Below are 23,092 nucleotides of genomic sequence, written 5' to 3'. Positions count from 1 at the left end.
TGATGTTTAAAACTGTTTTTCTTTCTTTTTACTTTTTTTTACCAGCTATGAGTCCGGATGCTCGCAAACCTCCCCGTGCAGGACGTAAAGGGAAAGACCGCAAAATTTCTGAAACATCTAACGATAGTAACGACGAGCGCCCAATGGGTGTTTCCAGGCCTAGTACAATCGATGGTAAGGTTGATGAAACGTCTGTTGCTGGCACCTTGTCTGCTACAGCACCGGTTACGCCGAGTGTTTCTGTAACGCGGCCTAATGAGATGGCTTCGTTGGCTGACAAATCGAAAGAGAAACCGAAGTCAGCCGATGAGGTGAAAACGGAGCTTGGTTCGACTCAAGCAAGTTCGCTAGCATTAATAGATCCGGTTACTGGTGAGTTAACTGTGGTGCGAACAAGCAAAGAAGGTCAATATGTGCCAATGCCGAACGCTCCACAGCCATTAAAGAAGGTCATTGCGGCGGCTGCAAATGCAGAAATGAAAACGTCACCAACTCCATCGATATCCGCCTCGGCATCACCAGTCCCAAATAGAACTCCAACACCGGGATTGGCTCCATCACCTGGAATGACAAGAGTACCCACACCCAACACTACGGTCGCTCCGCATCCTACGCAACAGATGGAGGCCCAAAAGATGTCTTCTGCTGCTATGGTTAAGCAAAGTACTCCACTACCTGTGTCATCTCAAAATCCGAACATTTCGGCACCCACTGTCGTCGTGCAGCCGCCACATGCTACCGGAGGAACCGTTGTCATACAGCATCCTCTGAGTCAAGGAATGTCCCAGCTTCCGACAGTGTTGCAACCAGGTTCATCAAAATCGCATTCGTTGAAAGCCCACATGTTAAGTTCACAGCAGATCATGAATCAACAATCACAAGCTGGCAAGCCGGCTCATCCACCATCTTCGCAAGGTCAGCCTCAGATCGTGTACAAGTCGGTCATGTCTCAGCAACCGGGAACAGTTTCGGGAGCTATTCATACCACCACTGGAAAGCAAATTCATCCCAGTACAAACATGAAGCTTCCTCCTCAAAATATGTCACCTCAAGGTGTTTCACAACAAGCTGGTCCTCAGCAGATCATCATTCAAAATCAGATGCAACAACAACAAATGACAATTAACAAGCACACGATCATCAATAAAATTGGGCCACCGCAGCAGCAGCAGCAACAACAACAAGGCCATCCCTCAGCAGTACATCATCCACCTGGAAGTGGAAATCTATTGATCAATATTCCTCAGAATTCCCAAATGGGAAATATTCCCATGTCTCCGAGAATGCCCCATCAGGTGGTGATAACCAACAACAAAGGTCAACCGGGACAAATACAATCTCAGCAACCACATTCACCACAAGTTGTCCACAAACAACAAGGTCAACCACCGCAACTGAACCATCAAGGTCAACCTGGCCCTCAGCAAATCATCATCCACAGCAGTAAAGCACCACCAGGACATCATCAGATTCCTACCGGTTATACAACTGTGCTGCAGAGTGGCGGGAAGATTATCCATCAAGGACCAGTGCAGCTTGGCCAAGGTCAACCCCAACAACAGCAGCAGGGCATGCTTGGAAAGCAGCAAACCCAGACTATCCAAATCTCCAGTGCTAGCGGAGTTCCGATCCATTATCAACAACAACAGTCGATTCAGTCTCAACCTACGGTGGTACACAAAACTGTCACGACGGTCCATGGTGGGCAATCGATCAAGATACAGCAGCATAAGGTTGGTCCTGAAACCATTGCTCATATGCAATCCGTCCACGCTGGTGGAAAACAGGTTTTTCAGCAGACAGCAGGTTCTGTGGGAGCAAAATTACCTCTCCAGCAACTATCTTCGTTGCCGCATAATCAACCAGTTGGCTTGATGAAGGCGAATCACGTCGTATCAGGTCCTCCACCGGTCGGTGGTAATCAACAGCAGGTTGCACCGCCACCTTCTCCATCGCAGCTGTTAACGATTCAGCCAGGCAAAGGAGTTTCTCCCCATCTGCATCCGGCACCACAGATTCTCACCGGAGCTGTTGCTAGCCCACCGCTGAAGCAACCCCATATGCAGAGTCAACAGCCGATTGTAACAGGTAAGATTACACTTGATTGTCCGTACGTAGTAGATGCTAATCGATATGTTATCTTTCTTCAGGTGCAAGCAGTTCTCGCATTGCCGTGCCACCGATCAGTCCGCAAGGACAACCGGGACCACCACCGGCGTCCCATTTGAGACATATCCAACAGCCGGGATTGAACGTGCCACCCCAGGTGGCTTACGAAACGAACCAGGTTAGTAGAGCTTGTATACTGGAGTTTAGTTTTCAGGTGGGATGGAAGTTTTTGGTGTCCGGAAAGAGAGCTTTAGATAATGATTATAAAAATGTTATGAAGCTCTGATTTGTTGTTACACATATATATAAAAAAAAAAGATCAGATGTTCATGAATTTGTCCTAACATTAGTGTTGCAATAGATAAAAATAATGTTTGTGACCAATTATCAAGAACAGCTCATGTTTTTTTTACAGATAAGTAAGTTTAACATAATTTCAGATCATGATTTATTACTTTTTGACCTCCCAGTTGCCGTTCATATCAATCTATGACACAAAATTGTTGACCTAGCTAAATCCCGCTACGGAGCGAAAAATTTCGAGTATTTTGGATCCAATTTTACATAGTTTTCTGCTCCGTAGCAAATTTTTGCCTTGAACATTTTGTACCATAGATCGTTTTTTTCGTTTTGTTTGTGAAAAGGTTCAATTTTAAGTTTTTGAACACCTCTTTCAACGTAGCTAAGTTCGATTCCACCTCTCTTTGAATGCTTCGTAACGGATCCTCAACTACTCGCTGCTGCTGCTTCTCTATGTATGCTGCAGCATGGAGATTTGGCAGGATTCATCGCTCGCGGACAAAGTCCTCCGCCGGCTCATCAGCAGCAAACGTCGCCAATTACACCGGTACTAGTACAATCAGTAAATATTTGAATGTTTAGAACTATCGATTTGATCTTCCGGTTCTCTACTTGTGTTCCTATTAAACGTTATTATTCCTATTATATTAGCTTCCTTTTTTCATACCTTTTGTGCAAATGCCTGTGGTTTGAATCTAACGGTTGTGTTTCTATTTACAGAACGATGCCTCCTTTCGCGGTGGGATGCCACGGGAGTTTGCCAAGTACATGTACAGCAGAACCAGTATTATACCAAGGTTAGTAGTTTTTAATTGTGCAAACATTTTTTTTTCTAAATTTGTTCTAAATAAACAATCCTTCTCGGCAAGCAGCAGGTCTCCAATGTTGGCCGGATCCATGGAGCAACGTGAACTGTCTGATATGGAAGAAAGTGTGGCAGCGAGCCCTCCTCTCGAATTACGCCGTCCACCGAGTGGTCCACGTCCTGTAACGACTGCCGTGCCTGTGCCTCACAGTTTGCAGAGCCCTGGAGATCGTTCCACAGGTATAATATTTATATATAACTAGTCGTAAATAATTGACGACCACTAAAACTGTTTCATATCAAATCTTCAGATTCACCACAAGTGGCACAAGTATACATAGGAAGCGCTCGCATTCCACATAATTATTCGGACTCCCTCCACACGCGGTTCTACGATCCGGCAGCTGCTGGATCTAATGCTCCGCCACGAGCTATGAGTGCTGAGCCACCACCAGCTCACCGACCACACAGTTTGGTAAACACCGGTACAGGATTCCCTCCGGGATCCTATCCCGGAACACCCAGTCAGACTCCGCCTCCAGCATCACCGGCTAATCTTGCACAAATCCAGCAGCAGCAGCAGCAGCGTGATCAACAACAACAATCTCAACAACAGCAGCAGCAGCGTGATCGCGAGCTGCAGCAACAGAGGGATCGCGTCACGCTGACAGGTAGCTACGATCGGTTCATCGATCCCTATACATGCTGGCAAACAGACTACGAACTGAATGATTTCTTTGATCCTTCCCTATTAGGACATGCAGCGGCCGCCGCTCCTGTTTCGAGTGCCCCGTTGCCAGCCCATAGTGGAAGTATGCCGGCATCGATGACTCAACAACAACAGGCTGCTGCTGGACGAAACCTTCAGACATCGACTCCTCCTGTCGGGGCCGTCCAGATGCCTGCTAGTGGTCCACCACCGACACAGAGTGATTCGCTGGAGGCCCTACTGCAACGTTATCCGGTCATGTGGCAAGGATTGCTGGCTCTGAAGAACGATCAGGCTGCAGTGCAGATGCACTTTGTGCACGGCAATCCGGGCGTGGCGGGCAGTTCACTGCCGAGCAACAGCGACGGTACAACGCCCCCGTTACGGATTGCTCAGCGAATGCGGCTCGAGCCTGCACAAATCGATGGCGTCGCACGGAAGATGCAAGTAAGTAGAATTTGTTTTTGTGTTTATCACTATTATTAGGTACATATACCGTGTGGTGTTCATTCACCGCTCACTTTAGAGCAAGTTCACAACGTTAGTAAAATTACTTTTCATAAATATAATGAGCATATTTTTGCACTGCCTTTGAAGGTCATTGTGGATAAAATATAAAACATCCAAAACAATGCTGGTAAAATTGATTTCGAGGCATATTAGTGCATGTAACCAGGGGTCCCATTCACCACTCATGCCGTAGTGAAAATATTTACTTTTCGAATTGTCTATACTGGCCATTTAACGCATTATATGATTGTATGTTATTAAGGCATTAAATATTGATTAAACACTCGCCTTTGTTATGAAAAATTGGTAGTAATGCTTATTTTAATGGGGTATTCCCAATCTTTTGCCTTTTTTCGGCCTGTTTTTCAATTAATTTTTTTTCAAGGAAAATGAATAGTATTGCGCCTAACTCTTTGGGATTCTTGTTTATTGAACATTAAAGTTTACAAATAAATTTTTTTCGACATAAGAAAAAGACAGTATTGACGTCACAAAATGGCGGCAAACAGACCCCTGTTCGCCGCAAACGCCTGGACGGGCGAAGACTTTTCTCTGGAACGGCTTCATCTGAAACAGATTTCGTGATGAAATTAATAATCTGCATAAGATTCTCTGGAGCTTCTCCCGTTGGCAGCAAAAAATCTTGCAAATTAACAAAATGGCGGCCATATGAAAAAACAGGCGATTTTTAGCCCGCTTTTTTGCAGCTTTAAGGTGCTTCAAACAATGTTAAATGTTAATATTTTTGGCTGAAAGTGGGAGAAGCTCCAAAGAATTTAATAAGGAACAAAATGCGCAAAGATTCAAGCCAATATCTCTTATAGTTTCTGAGAAAAATCTTCGCCCGATAAAAAAATGTGGTTTCGAGAAAAACGCGTTTAAAGTTTTGACTTTAGTTAAAACCATTTGGGGGTTCTTACCATTAGTCAGCTATGCCTGGACACCGAATTCGCTGATCGGAAAACCGCTTGGGGGGATGAAAGTATATAGTCTAAAGTACAAAAAAAACGTGAAAAAAAAATTTGATTTTTTTGAAAAAAAAGATCGGGAATACCCCCTTAAGTTTATTTTATGAAAACCCTTGATCGTTGTTGGGTTTCTATTCACCGCTCATATGGTTATAAACAAAAAGTTTGTTTTTTGACAATAAACAGAAAATAATACATACATCCTTTGCCAAAGTTGTTAGTTATAATATTTCGCATCTTTCTATTGGACTAGATTGAATATGACATTATGTTTGATACCCACTTTTATCGATTAAATGGCATAATTTACCTAAAAATCTTGAGAATTAAAAATATATAACAAAAAACATGTTTTACAAAACAAACCGTAACACTTTGTTTCTTATAGTTTGAACCGTTTTTTTTTTAATTCTTTATTTTGGAGATTTCTAGCCATGGGCTAGTTTATCTCTGTGCTAAGGAAATGGGGGAAATGGCTCAAATGTTGCCCTATGTTTTTCTGCTATTTATCAATTTTATCTAGATGAACGCGTCATTGGGACGGTACTAATGGATAATTTTGGTCGCTATTTAAAATTTAGTCGATTGCTAAATTTATGTATAGGTCCAAATTAGGGGCATTAGACATTACATCCATTTCTTCTATGCTAAGAAAAAAAACTTTTTTCAAAAAACTTAAACTTGTGCCTCTAAACAACATTTCCCAGAGCTGCCGCCATACAAAAGTTCGTTCGAATCACCGTAAGCTTTAAATTTGAAGGTTGAACCCCGAGGTTTCATGACGAAAAGCTACTTTGGGACACCCTAGCACTGATTAATTTTCTTGAAAACACATTGCTGTTTTGAGTAAATATTTCAAATAGTGTAGTGGCACGCAAAATTTCAAAGGAATCCATGGCGTGTTGATTTTTAAATCAACATGAAATTTTATATTTCCTCAACTGCGTCAAATATGATGTCTTCACGGTATATAAGACGTTCTAGGTTATTTTAATTGTCTTGGAGTTCAGATCAAATTATCTACTAGATGAACCACGACTGGTACAATGCCCTTATCAACGAAACATGTCCAAACAGACTCAAGGAGTCTATGCATATTGCACCTATTTGCAAGGATGGATGTTGGTCACTTTTGAATACCTTAGTATTTTTTTAAGCTGTTTAGTTAAAAGTCACTATTTTTTCGTGAAAATGGTTTTTGACGAATGCAAAATAAATATAAGTGGTCCAATTAATTTTTGATATTGTTTGTAACTGCATTTTAATGTTTGAATTTAGGTGGGTGTCCAGGTGTGGAAGCTGCCTCCCTGGCGTCGGTAGCATTGGTACGGAAAACAAGATCGACGCAAAACAAACCAAGGAAAAAAACAGCCGGGAAATAACCGGGAATGTGGTTGCAATCTCTAAATATATTGGTGTAAATTTTGACCGATTTTCAGGATTTTTTTTTTCCAGTAAATTCAGCTTAGCGTTATCAAATAATTTTCCCAGAATAGGGGAAATGTCTCTAATGTTGGCCTATGGATCTAAGATTGAGCCCATCGCTAAAAATCTGCTAATTATCAATTTTATCTAGATGAATGCGACATTGGGACAGAACTAATGCATATTTTTGGACGCTATTGAAAATTTAGTCGATTGCTGAATTTATGTATGTGCTCAAATAAGAGGCATTTTCCCCTATCTTTTAAATTCCTTTAAGTTTTTTTTTCAATTTGTCAAAGACTCTCCTTGCAATTTCCTTGCATTTCTCTTTTGAGTTCCTTTTAAAACAACGAATTATGATCTCACAACTACAGAATGCTTGGCAAAAGGTCAATAGTTATCCATAATAATGGTCGCAAAGAAATTTGTTGTGGAGTTCAACGAGCAGGTTTGTGAAATAAAGAACCAATATGGTGAAACTGTCGTCGTGGGAGATAAAGTCGGCCCTCTCTGTCGTACAACCGTTAGCCCCGTATAGTGGGTAGATCACCTTTTCGTGGTACATTACGGGATGTAAGATCTACCACTCGGAACCAAAATGAAGTTCATATATTGCACTTAAAGGAAAAATAGAGAAAAAAAATATTCCGATTTGGTTTGGATGAAATCTCGAACTTTTTTTCGAATACCACTCATCATATTTTAGACACTCTGTTGGCTAAACTGAGCGGCCGTTTTGTTCCACCATATCTTCATCTCTGTCGCATCCCAAGTCACCTTTCCACCTTTTTTCAACTTCTGTTTGACAATTGCCCAATATTTCTCAATTGGGCGGGATTAAGGGCTCGCTTGATGTCCTTTTCGAAGAAATCTGCCCCGTTGTCTCGATACCACTGTAGAACTTCTCCGCTGTAGTGACAGCTTGTCAAAACAGGCCAAAACTTTACAGGTGCATTGAGAGCCTTAATTTACGGAAGCATACGTTTTTTGTAATTTGTAATTTGTAATTTATTGATAGCATAACGAAAACCTGTCAGTTACAGAACCATAAATCAGGTCAAGGATGCAACCATTTTGAATCAGTTTAGTGGGGAGTTAAGAATGAAATTAAAGTCTAAATCTAAACATTTGACATTTCTTAAATCGACAGCTACTATTGGTATTAGCCTAGAGAATTAATCAGCTCTGTGGAGCACCGCTTTAAGCGACGTGAGAGTCCGTTGCTGCCTTGTAGCTAGTGGTAGTGCGTTCCAGGTGGTCGCTCCGAATATTAGAACACTTTTTCGGGAACTTGTGGTGTGATGCGGTAGGACAAATGATCTAGCTCCCTCGTTCCGACCTTTAGGTGTGTACTGCGTGATGTACTCTGGGAGGCTTTCATGGTAGGCCCCGTACATGAAGCAGCAGATACGACGGTGGTAGTTTTCCGGCAGATCGCATCCGAGTATGGTGTGTCGCACTTCTCTGGTCGTGTCACACCCTCGGATACCATACACAAACCTCACCGACGACTTGAAGCATCGATGCAACTGAGCCTTGAGCGCGGTGGACAGTCCTGGGTAGTACACGACGTCGCAGTATGCGAAGAACGGTATCACCACAGCTTGGACGAGCTTCATACGAATCTGTCTGGAAAGCACTCCACGGAAGCGCCTGAACGTACGAAGAGTATTGTAGATCTTTTTGGTGACTTCGTTTATCTGGTCGGTCTATTTTAGGTTAGAGTCCATAATGAGATCAAGGTTGGTAACTTTGTTCGACAAAGTAATGGTTTCATCACAGAAGCGGATGTCATCTTGAGGGATTATGGCCCCATCTCTACAAAAGACTATAGCTTGCGTCTTCTTTGGGTTGGGAAACAGACGATTCTCAGTGGCCCAACGTTCGATAGCGAGGAGATCCTGGTTGATTGCTTCGACGAGCCTGTTAATTTCGCTTGCGGGGCCTGATATGTAGATTTGGAGGTCGTCCGCATAGAGGTGATACTCGCATTTTAGCACACCAGTTGATGTATAGGCTAAACAGCAGGGCGCTCAGACAGGATCCTTGTGGCGTACCGTCGGTGAGATTCCGGGGATTCGAGCGAGTACCACCCAGGTTTACAACCTGGCTTCGCTGCGCTAGGAAAGATGAAATCAAATTACACGCGGATTTTGAAAACCCGAATTCCCTCCTCAGCTTCGTTTCAAGTAGACCATGTCTGACACAGTTGAATGCCAACAAAAAGTCGACAAGAACCATTACTGTGCACCTGTTATCGTCAAAGTTGTTGAGGATATCGTGAGCAACCTTGACTAGAGCAGTCGTGGTACTGTGGTTTTTCCTGTATCCTGACTGGTGTTTGGCAAGAAGAGCGGGTGTGGATAGATCGAGATGATCCGTTATTTGCGACAGTAGAATCTTCTCCAGTACCTTAGACACCGCAGGTAGGACACTAATGGGCCTGAAGTCCTTCGGTGAAGTAGGGTTCGATGATTTCGGTATTGGGGTAACGATGGCCTTTTTCCAGACGGAGGGGAAAGTTTAGGCATCGATAATCGCATTGAACAGGTGAGTCAGGAGGGGGAGGATAAACGGGCAGAGCAGCTTGATGAATGAGATGGGGATTTCATACGTCCCTTTCGCGTTGGTCCCAATCTCGTAAATTTTCCTGGTGACTTCGTTGACGTTAGTGCGCCTGAACTGGAATTGGCCGTCGGCCACATTTGCGGGTGGTCGATCGGATTCTGCGTCCACTTGCGAAGGTACAGCCCTATGCTGTAACATGTGATGGCCTTCAATAAAGAACTGATTTAGTCGGTCAGAATACGTTTTTCCAGGCCCTCCTGCTTGTACATTTTGGAATCCATAGTCCAACCCCGAAAACCTGTTTTTTTAAATACCTTGCCATATCTTAAACTTTCTTGCAAATTTATCGGCAAAAACGAATTTGAACTTGCTAGGGTCATCACCTCGACCAGTGGCTTTACAGAACTTTTGTCCGAGAAGCTGCCCATAATCCATCTTCACGTACGTGTCGTCGTCAATGAGGATGCATCCTTCGTACTTTGTAAGAACCTCATTATACAACTTCCGGACACGACTTTTGGCAACTAGATTCTGCTTCAGTGTCCTATTTGGTAGCTTACTGACCCGAAAAGATCAAAATCCTTCTCGGTGACGAATCCTGGCATTACATTTCTTCGCGATATCATAATCCGACAGCCCTGGGTTTGCCCTAACCGTTCTCAACACCTTCAAATGCAGCTTCCGATACTTAGTTCCACTACGACGCTTGCTATGATCCTGCCGATCGATAGTATTCCGCTCATGGAAACGTTTGAGAACACTGGACACGGTTAATTTAGCCAATTTCAACGACTTTTCGAAGTGGGTGTCCAAAATGAATTTTCGGTTCGCGGGTTCCATCAAGTATAACTTTTTTTTAAACAAAATGAATCATGACGAACTTTTCAGCACTAAAAAAGGAAACATGTCAAAACAAACTGCTGTCAAAACATTCCAAATCCGACCGCTGGGAGCACTGCAGTAAAATAAACAGTGCGTCCAGATATTTAATGACTCAATCTTTAGTTTTCGGAGTTTTCAGTGCCAGCTGACTGACTTGAATACGAAACACAACACCTTGATGAATTTTAAATTGGTGTTTGCCCGCATGGTATTCCAACACACTTGTGGCGCAGTGGTTAGTAGTCGTAGATCACATGCCGAATACACGGGTTCAAATCCCGGAAATTACTCTTTAATTTTTTTATGTTTGGATAGAATGGTGATGCACTGCATAAATATAAGAATTATGATTTATTCGGGCCACTGATCATTTCATATTTACGTACATTAAATTTTGTTACTAATAAAGACTTGTGCAGATTGCTTCATCTGGCTTGAAAGTTCTCTCGGAACTTTATTTGAACTTTATGGAACTTGAAAGTTTTGTCAGAACTTTATTCGAACTTTATGGAACTTGAAAGTCCTGTCGGAACTTTATTTAAACTTTATGGAACTTGAAGGTTCGGTCGCAACTTTATTTGAACTTTATGGAACTTGGAAGTGATTTTAATCGTTGAATGCGGAACTTTTGGTTACTTGGATATATATCCTTCCGAATCCGGCGGTGGCATATTTCTAATCACAAATAGTGTTTCACTCGAGAATTTTTGAAAAATAAAAAATTTCAAGCAACCGTCTCAGATGTAAAAAAACGTGGTGACTTTTCCATCTTCTGAAATAAAGTCATGTAAACGAACACGGAGAATCGATTATATTGTAAGGCGAGATCCTTACCTTACTTTACCAATCAGACTAAGGCCTTGTTGTCCTCTGCTGTCCGAAGAAGTCGTCTCCACTCTACTCGATCCATGGCCACAGTTCGCCAGCCTCGTCACCTTCTACTTGGTTGATCCACCTTGCCCGCTGCGTGCCTCTTCTTCTTGTTCCTGTTGGGTCGCTTTCTAGAACCATTTTCACTGGGTCGTCGTGCGGCATTCTTACAACGTGCTCAGTCCACCGTAGTCGTCCAATTTTTGCAATGTGGACGATGGATGGTTCTCCCAGCAGCTGGTGCAATTCGTGGTTCATTCGCCTCCTCCACGTTCCGTCATCCATCTGCACTCCACCGTAGATGGTACGCAACACCTTCCGTTCGAAAACACCAAGGGCGCGTTAGTCCTCCACGAGCATAGTCCAGGTCTCGTGGCCGTAGAGGACCACCGGTCTAATCAGCGTCTTGTAGACAGTCAACTTCGTGCGGTGGCGAATTTTATTCGACCGGAGCGTCCTCCGGAGTCCAAAGTAGGCACAATTCCCTGTCATAATGCGTCTTTGAATTCTCTGCTGGTATCATTTTTGGCGGTCACCAGTGAACCCAAATACACGAACTCATCGATCACCTCGATTTCGTCACCGTCAATCTGAACTCGGGATGGGAGGCTAACATTGTCTTCCCTAGAACCTCTTCCTTTCGTGTATTTTGTCTTTGATGCGTTGATGGCAAGTCCAATCCGACTAGCTTCAGCCTTCAGTCTGATGTACGTTTCCGCCATCGTCTCAAAGTTCCGTGCCATGATGTCAATGTCATCGGCGAAGCCAAGAAGCTGGATGAACTTCCTGAAGATCGTGTCACTCGTGTCTATCCCAGCTTTTCTGATCACACCTTCTAACGCGATGTTGAATAGCATACACGAAAGTCCATCACCTTGCCGTAACCCCCTTCGAGATTCAAAGGGACTCGAGAGTGTTCCCGATACTCGAACAACGCACATCACTCGATCCATCGTCGCCTTGACCAATCGCGTCAGTTTATCCGGAAATCCGTACTCGTGCATAATCTGCCATAGCTGATCTCGATCGATTGTGTCGCATGCGGATTTGAAATCGATAAACAAATGATGTGTGGGCACGCTGTATTCGCGGCATTTCTGCAGAACCTGCCAAATCGCGAAAATTTGGTCCGTGGTAGCGCGGGCAACCATGAATCCCGCCTGGTATTGTCCCACGAACTCTCTTACAAATGGTGACAGGCATCGGCATAGAATTTGGGAGAGTACCTTGTAGGCGGCGCTCAGCAGTGTGATCGCGCGGTAGTTGCAGCAATCCAACTTGTCGCCTTTTTTGTAGATTGGGCATACGACACCTTCTATCCACTCTCCCAAATCTTGGCAATTACCCAGTGCAGCGCTCTAACCAGTGCTTCACCACCGTATTTTAATAGCTCACTTGGTAGTTGATCTACACCAGTTGCTTTGTTGTTCTTCAGCCGATCGATCTCCTCCTCAACTTTTTGAAGATCAGGGGCCGGTAGCCTGTCGTCTCCTGCGCGTGCTCCAAGGCATGTTGCCGTGCCACCTTCGTTTTCTGCTGCTTCACCGTTGAGGTGCTCGTCATAGTACTGCTTCCACCTCTCAATCACCTCACATTCGTTCGTGAGAAGGTTACCGTCCAAGTCCTTGCACATATCGGCTTGCGGCACGTAGCCTTTGCGCGAACTATTTAGCTTCTCGTAGACCTTCCGTGTGTCGTTTACGCGGTACAGATTTTCCATCGCTTCGCGATCTCGGTCTTCCTGCTGACGCTTTTTCCTTCGGAAAACCGTCTGTTCCGCGCTTGTCTGGATCGCTCCACATTCAGTCTCATGCGCTGTTGCAGCATTCTCGCCCGTGCTGCATTCTTCTCCTCTACTAACAGTTTGCATTCGCCGTCAAACCAGTCATTTCTTTGTGAGGACCAGGGCTAGGTATTCCGCTCCTTCCAGGTTGTCAACTCACCATTTTGTAGCCCAGGCGAGATCCGTTGCGTTGATTTTAACATCTACTGGTGATGACAAGTCCCAAGCAATCTTCTTTCCCGTTTAAACCGCTCTTGGCTCCCCAGACTGCAGCTGTTTTACTCGTCCGAATCACATTGCAATTATGTGATAAGAACCGAAGTAATACCACAAAGCAAGGTCCAAAAACGCAACTATTCTTACTTGCACTGATCCACTGCCCTCAGATGCTGGGTGATGGTGCACTTCACTAACTGTGGAATTATCAGCTGGTTGGTGGAGGCCTGTAAATGACCTCCTTCGTTGACTCGATGTATGGAGCAAGGATGACGAATGGCTCTACACAGGTTCCAGACATAGAGAGCCTACGAAGAAGTAAAGTTTAATATTACTTAACCAATTAACTTTATAAATTTACTACATACCTACGGTTCTAGATTCGAATTTCCAATTTAAACGTTCTTCACATTGAGAAATTTCTGCTTCTTTCGCTAGGCGACAATACCAAAATAAACATGGCGCACGTTACAAATTTTCATCCAAAATCAACTACAATCGCAACAGTTGATTTTGGATACTTTTAAAGCTAGGAAAACTAAACAAATCAAAATCGAGTATTAAAGTAAAAGTAACTGTTTTAGTTTTACTTCAAGATTAAGTTAAAAGTACTTATCAATGAGAATAGAGTTGTATCCTAAACAGTAGTGGTAGATTGCACTTTGTACTACTAAATAGTGAACGTTTGGTTAGCACCAATTCATAAATGAGTTAATAGGGTCACGTTGAATATTCGCGTGTTTTACTATTTTCTATACATAAACCAACCAAAATGAAGACTTTTTCTAAAATTTGAGTGAAGTATAATATTGTTTCATGCTATCCAACTAACGTCAAAAATTTTGATTATGTTACATTGATTTTGGAACTGTTTATAAACTCATTGTGCTTATTTTGAGCTCTCTGTGTGCCTTTTTTGTTGCGCTCCTATCGCCATTGCACGTCACTCTTTGGCCTCCAGAGTCCAGACGATCCCTGCCCTGGACGGATGTATATTAATTTAATGTTTGTCAAATGTTTTGTTAAAATTGTTATCCACATCTATGTAAAACATCATATATCTATATAAATTCATTCCTATTTGGGTCGACTCAAAATCCAATCCTTCCTTTTTGCCACCATTTCAGATGGACCAAGAGCACTGCATGCTTCTGGCGCTTCCATGCGGCCGGGACCGAATGGATGTACTCCAGCAGCAGAACAACCTTCAGACCGGTTTCATTACCTACCTACAGCAGAAACAGGCCGCCGGCATTGTGAACATTGCCGCTCCCGGAAGTTCACAGGCGGCCTACGTCGTACACATCTTCCCGTCGTGCGAATTTGCCAACGAAAACCTGGCCCGCATCGCACCGGATCTGATGCATCGGGTGGCCAACATTCAGTATCTGCTGATTGTGATTGCCACGGTGTAGGATGGGGTGAGTGTGTACGATGTACCCGGATGTGACTCCAACTATTGGAACCCGATTTTGACGCAAATCAGTAATGTTTGATAGCAGAGCAGAGAGGGAAAGAGACAGATAGTAGACGGATGTGAATTGATCTCATTAAAGTAACAAAATATTTTACTATTACTACTACTAGCAAGAGGAAAGGAAATGTCACGTCATGCAAGCAGTGATAATTTAGATTTGTTTAAGGGCAGAAAGACAAAAGATTACTTAGAGTTGAGATAGGGCAGGAAGGGTCGGGAGGAATCGATATGAGAAAAGCTAGTGTTGAACATAAGTTGTTGAGTAATATGGTAAGGACGAGTGTGTAGCAGAGTGGTAAATATAAAAGCCTATTATTAAGTGGTTGAATATTCTTAAACAAGAGATAAGAAATGTACGCGCAAATAAGCGTGATAGAAACCCTGGAACAGGAGAAGAGAGGCAATCGATTTTACGCAGATGCAGCTTACTTCTACGTGTTTCTTTCGATGTGGGAAAAGTCCAAGAATCATGGAATAAAATGTGTGGGAAGGAAAGAAGTTTATGTGACAACTGTGATTTTGATCATAATTTTTAAGTATTATGAACTCTTTATACTAACCTATGAAGCAAAAGGCTACTAAATCGACACGAAATCGACGTTAAACGATTTGTTGAGTAAATTGTGGGTAACTCTACTTTCCTTCAGTAGAGTTTTGGGCTGTTCACCGGACAGTCCTCGGCATCGGAGGATGGAAAACTGAAACTGAAAGAGATTTTTGTACATGCTGGCAAAACGAGAGGGAAGGGTGGTCTTCTTTCCTTCTTATTACTAATTTATTGAACATTGTTTTCGCTTTTCTGTTAACAGGTGTGTAGTATATAAGTTCTTTTTTACTTTTTGCCTAAAACCGATGTGTACGATATAGGATCAACAGTAGGTGGAGTTGTCGTAAAATATTTATATTGTGTACAGAGAGAACGCAAGAGCTGAATGTAATTGTTGAAGCTTAAATAGTAGATTTACAGCAAATAAGTAACCAACGATGATGACGAAGAAAGAACAAGAAGAAGAAGAAGAAGAAAAAGAGGATATAATGTATAGGAATAAATATTTCACACATAAGCTAATTGGTAAAATTCAAGGTAGGTCTCATAAACTGTTTCTAAGGAAAAGTTAATAAATGCAATGTTCAATGAAAACGTAAACATTGCAAGTAAACGATAAAAGCTAGTGATAAGTTTCCTACGATTGAAGTTATTGTTTTATTTTTAAAGGAAGTAACTTAAGGCTAGTACTACGCGCAGTTCACACTTGTGTAAATATAATCTTAAACGGAAGCTAAAACATCAGAGAATTATGCTGTTTTTAGAAGTCTACAGTGTAAGAACACACAATTAACATTTACATGCAAAATTGAGAATGCGAACAATCTTGTTTGTAAATACGCTGAAAGTAAAAACAAGCAACAATCATCAATTTGCAGATTGAAAGCGTAAATGACAAAACATGAGCAAATATTTTGCGTCTGTCATTTCGGTTTGATTAGTTTTTTTTCCCGATGAATGGTTTGTGTCGCGCGAGTTCATGCTGCCACACGTGTCCTGTCCATGGTTGTGAGCCGCCTTTGCAGATAAGTTTTTATGCTGAGCACAATTTGTGTTGATGTGGAGTAGAAGGAAGCTTCGGCAGCTTTTGTAACATTCATCCTTAAACAGTTTCGTTTGTTCGACACGTGGTCACTACTTCACGTGTCAACACTCGATCGACGCACTGCTCTATACGTTTTCGATTCATGTTTGTGTCGTCCGAAGATTGTAGCGGAAAAAATATTGCTCATTAGATTGTTAGAAGACAGGATTGAAGCTAACTGCACTTCCACCGTTGTGACGAAGAAATAAGTAAAATAACAAAACAAAAATGATAGCCAATAGTAATACACAGTCCCAGCAAAGGAAATGAAATTTGGATCGCGTTGTAAAGTGTGAAAAAGGAACTGTTTAGATAGCAAAATTATGTATGTATTGTGTATGTGAATCTTACGAGCAAACACTGAATTAAGGAAACAAAGCTTATCAAGTTGAAACTCAGCATCAGGCAAGCCATGAACTTAGCCCGCAGGAGGTACATTTTTCCATGCGACTGAGCCTTTCATGAAAGGGCGACGCGAACAAAAGAGGAAAAAATCACCAAAACACTCACACACAAACACACACACACACACACACACACACACACACACACACACACACACACACACACACACACACACACACACACACACACACACACACACACACACACACACACACACACACACACACACACACACACACACACACACACACACACACACACACACACACACACACACACACACACACACACACACACACACACACACACACACGAGCGCGCGCGCGCTCGGGCTCGCTCACACAAACACAAACACATTTACTGTTAAAGTAAAAAAAAAACAAAACATTAAACCAATAATCAATTGAAACCATCGAAACTCTGAAGTGTTGAATGCAAACACAAAAGTAATCACCGAAAGAGGGGGCGCAAGTTGCAGCACTACCACCACAGTAGAGCAAAATGAGAATAATTCTACGTTGAAAATAAAGGAAAAAACAAAAAAGAAAGCAAAATAAAACTACTACAATTATGAAAATAATAAAAAAAAAAAAACAGTGGAAAAATGAAAAAAAGTTAAAACATTAATATTAATATTAACTGATTGTGATCATAATGAAAGAATAAATTGTACCTTTCTTGTATATTTTGTAAATATTGATTATAATTAATGATTAAAATTGCAAGGAATAAAATATTTAAAAAATCAACTCTCAGAACTTGTTTGCGTGGAACACAAAAAGAACAACCCCTTGTCTTATGTCTTATAATTGTTATGAACTTTTATTGAAAACCAAAAACTTTCTCAAAAACGTTTACACAGAGTAATAAATTTAAGTATAGATATCCAGTTTTCGTATAATGTACTGAAAGAAGGCCAGAATGCTGAAGCTCATCCCCAGCGGCAGGTATGCGGCTTTAATCCAGGCCCAAAGACTGTAAGCAAATAAAGAAAAAATCAGCAAAATTAAATCTACAAACCTTCATCTCCCGCAAGACTCACTCGTAAGGATCATCGGACACGGTAAACGGATTGCCCATCGGGTGGTCACCGCAATCTTCCAATATGATCGTCGGTACTGGATAGTCGTCGGTGTCAGTTTTCTGCTGTTCCACCTTGTGTACAACGCCCTGCCCGTCCAGCACTTTACCGAAGACGGTGTGCTTTCCGTTGAGCCACGGCGCCGGCATGGTGGTTATGTAAAATTGACATCCGTTGGTGTTCGGTCCGCGGTTGGCCATCGCGATGAAGCCCGAGCTACTGTGGTTGATGTGTAGATTTTCGTCCTCGAAATATTTGCCGTAGATGCTGATCGAACCATGCCCATCGCCGGAGACGATGTCACCGCCTGTAGAGTAAAAGGTAAGTGCATTGAATTAAACTTGATTACCCTGAAGTCTCAGGTGCTTTTCTCGATCTACCCCGGTTTACTTAAAAAGATAGGATTCAGATGAAAAAGAGTTTAGATGGGTGAATGTGGAAATATTTATACATTAGTTTGTGATAAAAGCAGTATAATAATAATCGTTTGGCATAACAGTCGACTGATATAAAAGTCAATTGCAACAACGTAAAAAAAATCAAAGATTTCAAAATACCTGGAAAAACTTTGAATTATCAGGATTTTTTGCCACAAATCTGGGAATTCTTAAACACTAAGTTCAATCAAGTTACTGAATCTGAACCTGAGATTGACATACTGAGGGAAGCTTAAGTATAAGCAGTGACAATTGCGTTATTCAATTTGTTGGATCGTATCGTATGAAGGAGATTCTTATTTTCCCGTGAATTTCGCGTAAGTGTATCTGCTTTGCCTGTGATATTGGGGCTTATTACGGATGTCACTTCACGGTGAAAACTGGTCACTTGCCGTCACCGTGAAGTGATTCCCGTTTGATTTGCATGGCAATCACGGCTCTTATTCTGAGTATCACTTCCTTATCACCGTGTAGTGACAACCGTAATAAGGCCCATTGTGAATTCAGACCGGTAACACAATTTCGGAGTGATTTGAGATTTGGGCGTAATTGTATCAAACACGTCAATCGCTGATTTCTCGTGAATAAAAAATCAATCACGTAAACTATATGTGCCAAATCATAAACGAATCATTTCTCTATATGACATTGTTATTAGTTTTTTTTAGATTGAACATTTATTCAAGCGAAATCGTTTACAAATGCAATTACGCCTAAATCTCAAATCACCCCGAAATTTGATATTATGATTTTTCTCGCATAGTACAGATTCAGTTATATGAGTGAAGCGACGGGCAACCGTATAGAATAAGCTTCTAAAAGAAGATTATAAAAAAAAGCTTCTAAAGACGATTCTAAAAGAAGATTCTAAAAAAGCTTCTTTTGGAAGATCATTCTCTGACTAAAAAGCACTGACAGGACAGTAAATCTGAGTAGCTTCGCAGTAAAGGAGCGTTTTCAAAAGTTTTAATGGTACGTTTCCATAGCTGCCTGTAAATCCTCTAGAGATTCGCTTCATAATTCCCGACTCCCACAGCTTTTTGACCCACCAGGACTCAAAGAACTTGAAACATTCAAAGCTACAATAATTTCCGATACTTTTCCAAAAGTACTCTAAGCTCCTTATATTTTGATAGATCCGAACCATAGAGGTAACTCTAAGACCAGAAGGTCACGAAGAAACGTGTTCAACTTTTTGGCTCAGCTCTGGTACTCTCTTCGGTCCCAAGCTAATCGATGCACCCCTCGAAACATAGGAAAATCCACGAACCCCTCATTTTATCTGTCAAACTTTCATAGCGAATCAAAACAAACATAGTGTAGTACTAGAAATTTGACTACAACGGGGTCCGTTAATCGATTTGCTTGGCACCAATAAGCTAGTCAAGTAGTGAGACATTATTATTATTATTTAACTTTATTAGGGAGGCTTTCAGCCTTGGGCTGGTTCGCCTCCAATATAGTAGTGAGCCAATTTAAAATCGTTAGTTGCTACCGGTTGTCCGAACTAAGTTCTCAAGTTCTAAAATTCTCTGAAATTTTCATAGGTTATGGCTAGAGGAGGGTTAACTTAGGTGAATTAATCAAAATATTATTGAATATTTATGTTTTGTAAAGATAGCTTTAAAAACGACCATATTCGTAGAACAAAAATTGTTCGCCACAAACAGCATTATCATTTGTATTTGTTTTTGAAAATACGTAAATTTGGTCGATGATATTTTGTAATATTTGAAAATGATTGGAAATAAGGCATTCGATGAGACAGCTGCGGTCAGCTGATATTTTTGTTTACCGTGAAATTTTGACAGTTCACAGTTGAACAGAACATTGAAATTAGCTTTGTTTATATTTACATCTTGCATCGTCAACACCTGCCCTAGCAAAGTTAGAGATCAAATTGAAATCAGAATTTGCTGTTATGATGTAACTTATTTTGAATACTCCATTTGATCTCATTTTGGTTGACTTAACGGTTAACACAGCAAAAATGAGAGCAACATTTTACACTGTTGAATCAAACGAAAAACTAATCCTGCTTTCAATGAAATCAATGTGATTACTGATTTTGCATTCATAATGTTTAACTGAATACGGGCCTGGTGTAAACGGTTAGCATCCATGCTTTTCACGCTGAAAGACTTGATCTCAAATCTCACCTCGGTTTAGTCACGAATGACCTAAAATGTGTTAAACAAAACAAATAAACAATAATCGTTATGAAAAGCTTTGAGTGGGTTGGTTTATTTCCCTTTAAATTCCGTTATAATTGCACCACTTGGTGTTGAGTACTTGCACTGATGAAGTCTGCAAGTAGTAGACGAAATACGCGTATCTGTCAAAAGATAAGCAATTATAATGGAATTTAAAGGAAATAAACCAACCCATTCAAAGCTCTTCATAAAGGGATTCCGTTAAGAGGTTCGACAAATTTAAAGGATTAATAATCGTTAGTTCAACGACAGATGAACTTAAATCAAATTTTAAACCAGAAATTAACAGCAAAGACAACAAATCAAGACTGGCAACTCTTCCATTTTCTCATACGAACGCTATGAGACAGGTAAAATCGCGTCATCTGCCGCTCAAAGGTAAATGCTTCGAACGAATTTGATAGCAAAGATTACATCCTTAGAAGAAGGGTTTGAGTATTTGCTCATTTTTCTATGCGTTGCTTCCACCTTCGCTTCAAGTTAAGTTGCTTTGATTTAAAATGTCTTGACTGCATAATCAAAGCACAATATGAAATCAGACTTCTGTCGCGACAATTGTAATCAAAATGAGTTTTCATTATGATAGGAACTGCAAACTTTAATATCGATTTGCTTTCATTTTGTTAACCGACTTAGCTGTCAGGTCAACTGCGAAACGTCTCATGGATCACCTTATACATCTAAGTTGTCTTGCCCCTTGGTTTATGCTAAAAAATGTGGATATGTAATTTATGGATCGTCCCTCAATGCGTGCAAAACTGTTTTTATCACTTTTTAGAATTTCAAAAATAATTGTTGCCTTCCTTAAGTTTGTAATGCTCAGAGTAAGAATGTTGTTATCCGATTATGTATTATGCAAGAACTGCAATGTGCATGCAGTATTTCATCACTTTTATTAATGAGATTATCCATCAACCATGTACCAAATCAGTACAGTGATGTGTGAATAATTTCGAAACGCTTACCTTGAATCATGAACTTGCTGATCACTCGATGGAATCGACTGCCTTTGTACGAAATTCCATCAATTCCATGCATGCAAATGTGTCGAAAATTTTCCACCGTTTTCGGAGCCTCCTCACCGAACATCCCGATGATTACCCGTCCTTCGTTCTTGCCGTTAATTGATATATCCATGTACACCTGCGACGTCACCTTAAATGTAGCACTCTGGGCCTGCAACACAAGTTTAGATCTCTGATATACTGAAAACGCTTCGACATCGGAAAAATGAAAGGTGCAACGATCATCTTACGCTAACCACAAGAGCCACGAGAACACAACACGTGCTCAGTATCATGTCTATTGGATTTATCCGCACCGCGTGGCCGAGATTCGAATTTTCTGAGCGAAATACTAGAAGAACCCGAACTTCGTAAAACGTTGACCGTCCAGAATAGACTGACCGATTTTCCAGTAAACAGCGCTGCCGGTCAGTGTTTGATCGACATGTTTCAACCAAGGGGAAGCCATAAAACATTGGGAAGAGTATTGATTTTTTTTCGAAATGCTTGGTTACATCTATACGCACCATACCGTATGCTGTTTTGGGATGTGAACTGAAGTATCGACACTATGAGATTTGTTAAGAAGTTATACAATAATTAATCAGCAATTGCGCTCAGTACATTGTTGCTTGATTGTGAACTGATTTCAAGTATTGGATTGATCAAGGTATTGATTAATATCTATAGATTTAAATTAAGAGATAATTATAATTATTCTTCTAACTGACTTCGACGCTCTTACTGGAACTTCGCATGCTTCCAACTTAGTGTTCTTTGAAGCACTTCAATTTACTTCTTCTTCTTTGGCTTTATTACGTCCCTACTTCCTACCGGGACATTACGCCGGTCCTCGAGGTCGAGTTAGTGTTCTTTGAGCATTTCCACAGTTGTGATTTGATAGCTTTCTATGCCTGCACATTTTTTTCATTAATATAATTTTGTGGCAAGTACAATCGCCGACAAACCGACATGATTGATCATAGAAATTACCACGACATTTGTGCTCAAAGCACACTACGGACATCTGTCCTCATGTTCGCGGAAAACGTTTAGCAAAGCCACGAACACCGACAAACGACGAACACGCTAGCAAAATTTATGAGTTGGTTTGTGTCTGATATATTTTGTACACATTATTTATTTTTATCTAAATAAGTAAAGGCCCAAGCGCAATGACAGCGGAAGTGGAACGGCAGGGGTAGCGGAAAATTCCGATCTGAGCCTGTGTTCCATTTGGTGAATTTTCTCTTAAAAATTTAACGTTTCGAAAATAAATTACAATGTTCGAAAATCCCTCATTCGTTGATCTTCCCATTTTAGAGAAAGTGTTTGTCAAAATTAGTCTGGTGAAATAGCAGGTTTATTTGAAAATTATCCACCTGTCTAATATAAGTGAAAATCCGCGAACGTCCACATTGCGTTTGGGGTTTAAATCCTATGGCTTTGACAGATCAAATCGCTACACATTTGAATCGTTAGAGTTACCTCTATGGTTATAGAGCAAAAGTGTGCATATTGTGTGCCTGGGCTACACCAGTAGATCAGCAGCAAAGCAAGAATTGAGGGGTACTGTAAAGTTCCCATCCCGGGGAGCGGCCGCATAAAATTAATCTCAAATCTTCCACGACCACAAACTTTGGGACTTATATTCTAAAAAGTCTGCTTCAACCAAATGATGGGAGCATATCCGCTCTGT

At 41.3% G+C, this 23,092-nt stretch overlaps 2 protein-coding genes across 12 annotated transcripts in view; one reads left to right on the top strand and one right to left on the bottom strand.

Moving 5' to 3' along the window:
* The window catches only part of spen (split ends), a 230,406-nt gene extending 213,923 nt beyond the window's left edge, over nt 1-16,483 (top strand). For 9 of the 11 annotated variants that reach the window (XM_065237402.1, XM_065237385.1, XM_065237393.1 and 6 more), the window contains 8 exons: nt 46-2,088; nt 2,151-2,287; nt 2,876-2,956; nt 3,130-3,206; nt 3,282-3,454; nt 3,526-3,885; nt 3,970-4,370; nt 14,273-16,483. In XM_065237402.1, coding sequence (XP_065093474.1) covers nt 46-2,088; nt 2,151-2,287; nt 2,876-2,956; nt 3,130-3,206; nt 3,282-3,454; nt 3,526-3,885; nt 3,970-4,370; nt 14,273-14,560 — 3,560 coding nt within the window. In that variant the 3' untranslated portion in view covers nt 14,561-16,483. The remainder of the gene's footprint in view (nt 1-45; nt 2,089-2,150; nt 2,288-2,875; nt 2,957-3,129; nt 3,207-3,281; nt 3,455-3,525; nt 3,886-3,969; nt 4,371-14,272) is intronic. The other 2 variants (XM_065237451.1, XM_065237415.1) reach the window with 1 other exon arrangement.
* Nucleotides 16,484-17,461: 978 nt separating this feature from the next.
* Nucleotides 17,462-21,790, bottom strand: ninaA (neither inactivation nor afterpotential A). Its single transcript, XM_065237283.1, has 4 exons — nt 21,645-21,790; nt 21,355-21,565; nt 17,701-18,046; nt 17,462-17,633 (listed from the first exon to the last, which is right to left on the bottom strand). Exons 1-4 carry the CDS (start codon nt 21,687-21,689, stop codon nt 17,531-17,533), a joined length of 705 nt encoding a protein of 234 aa, XP_065093355.1. The 5' UTR covers nt 21,690-21,790; the 3' UTR covers nt 17,462-17,530.
* Between the last annotated feature and the right edge of the window lie 1,302 nt (nt 21,791-23,092).

This window comes from Ochlerotatus camptorhynchus, unplaced genomic scaffold (assembly GCF_037179485.1).
Source record: "Ochlerotatus camptorhynchus isolate MF236.1 unplaced genomic scaffold, CSIRO-AGI_Acam_v1.1 ptg000043l, whole genome shotgun sequence".
NCBI lineage: Eukaryota > Metazoa > Arthropoda > Insecta > Diptera > Culicidae > Ochlerotatus > Ochlerotatus camptorhynchus.
The sequence above is the reverse complement of the archived record's forward strand: the minus strand, read 5'-3'. Positions and strand labels throughout refer to the sequence as shown.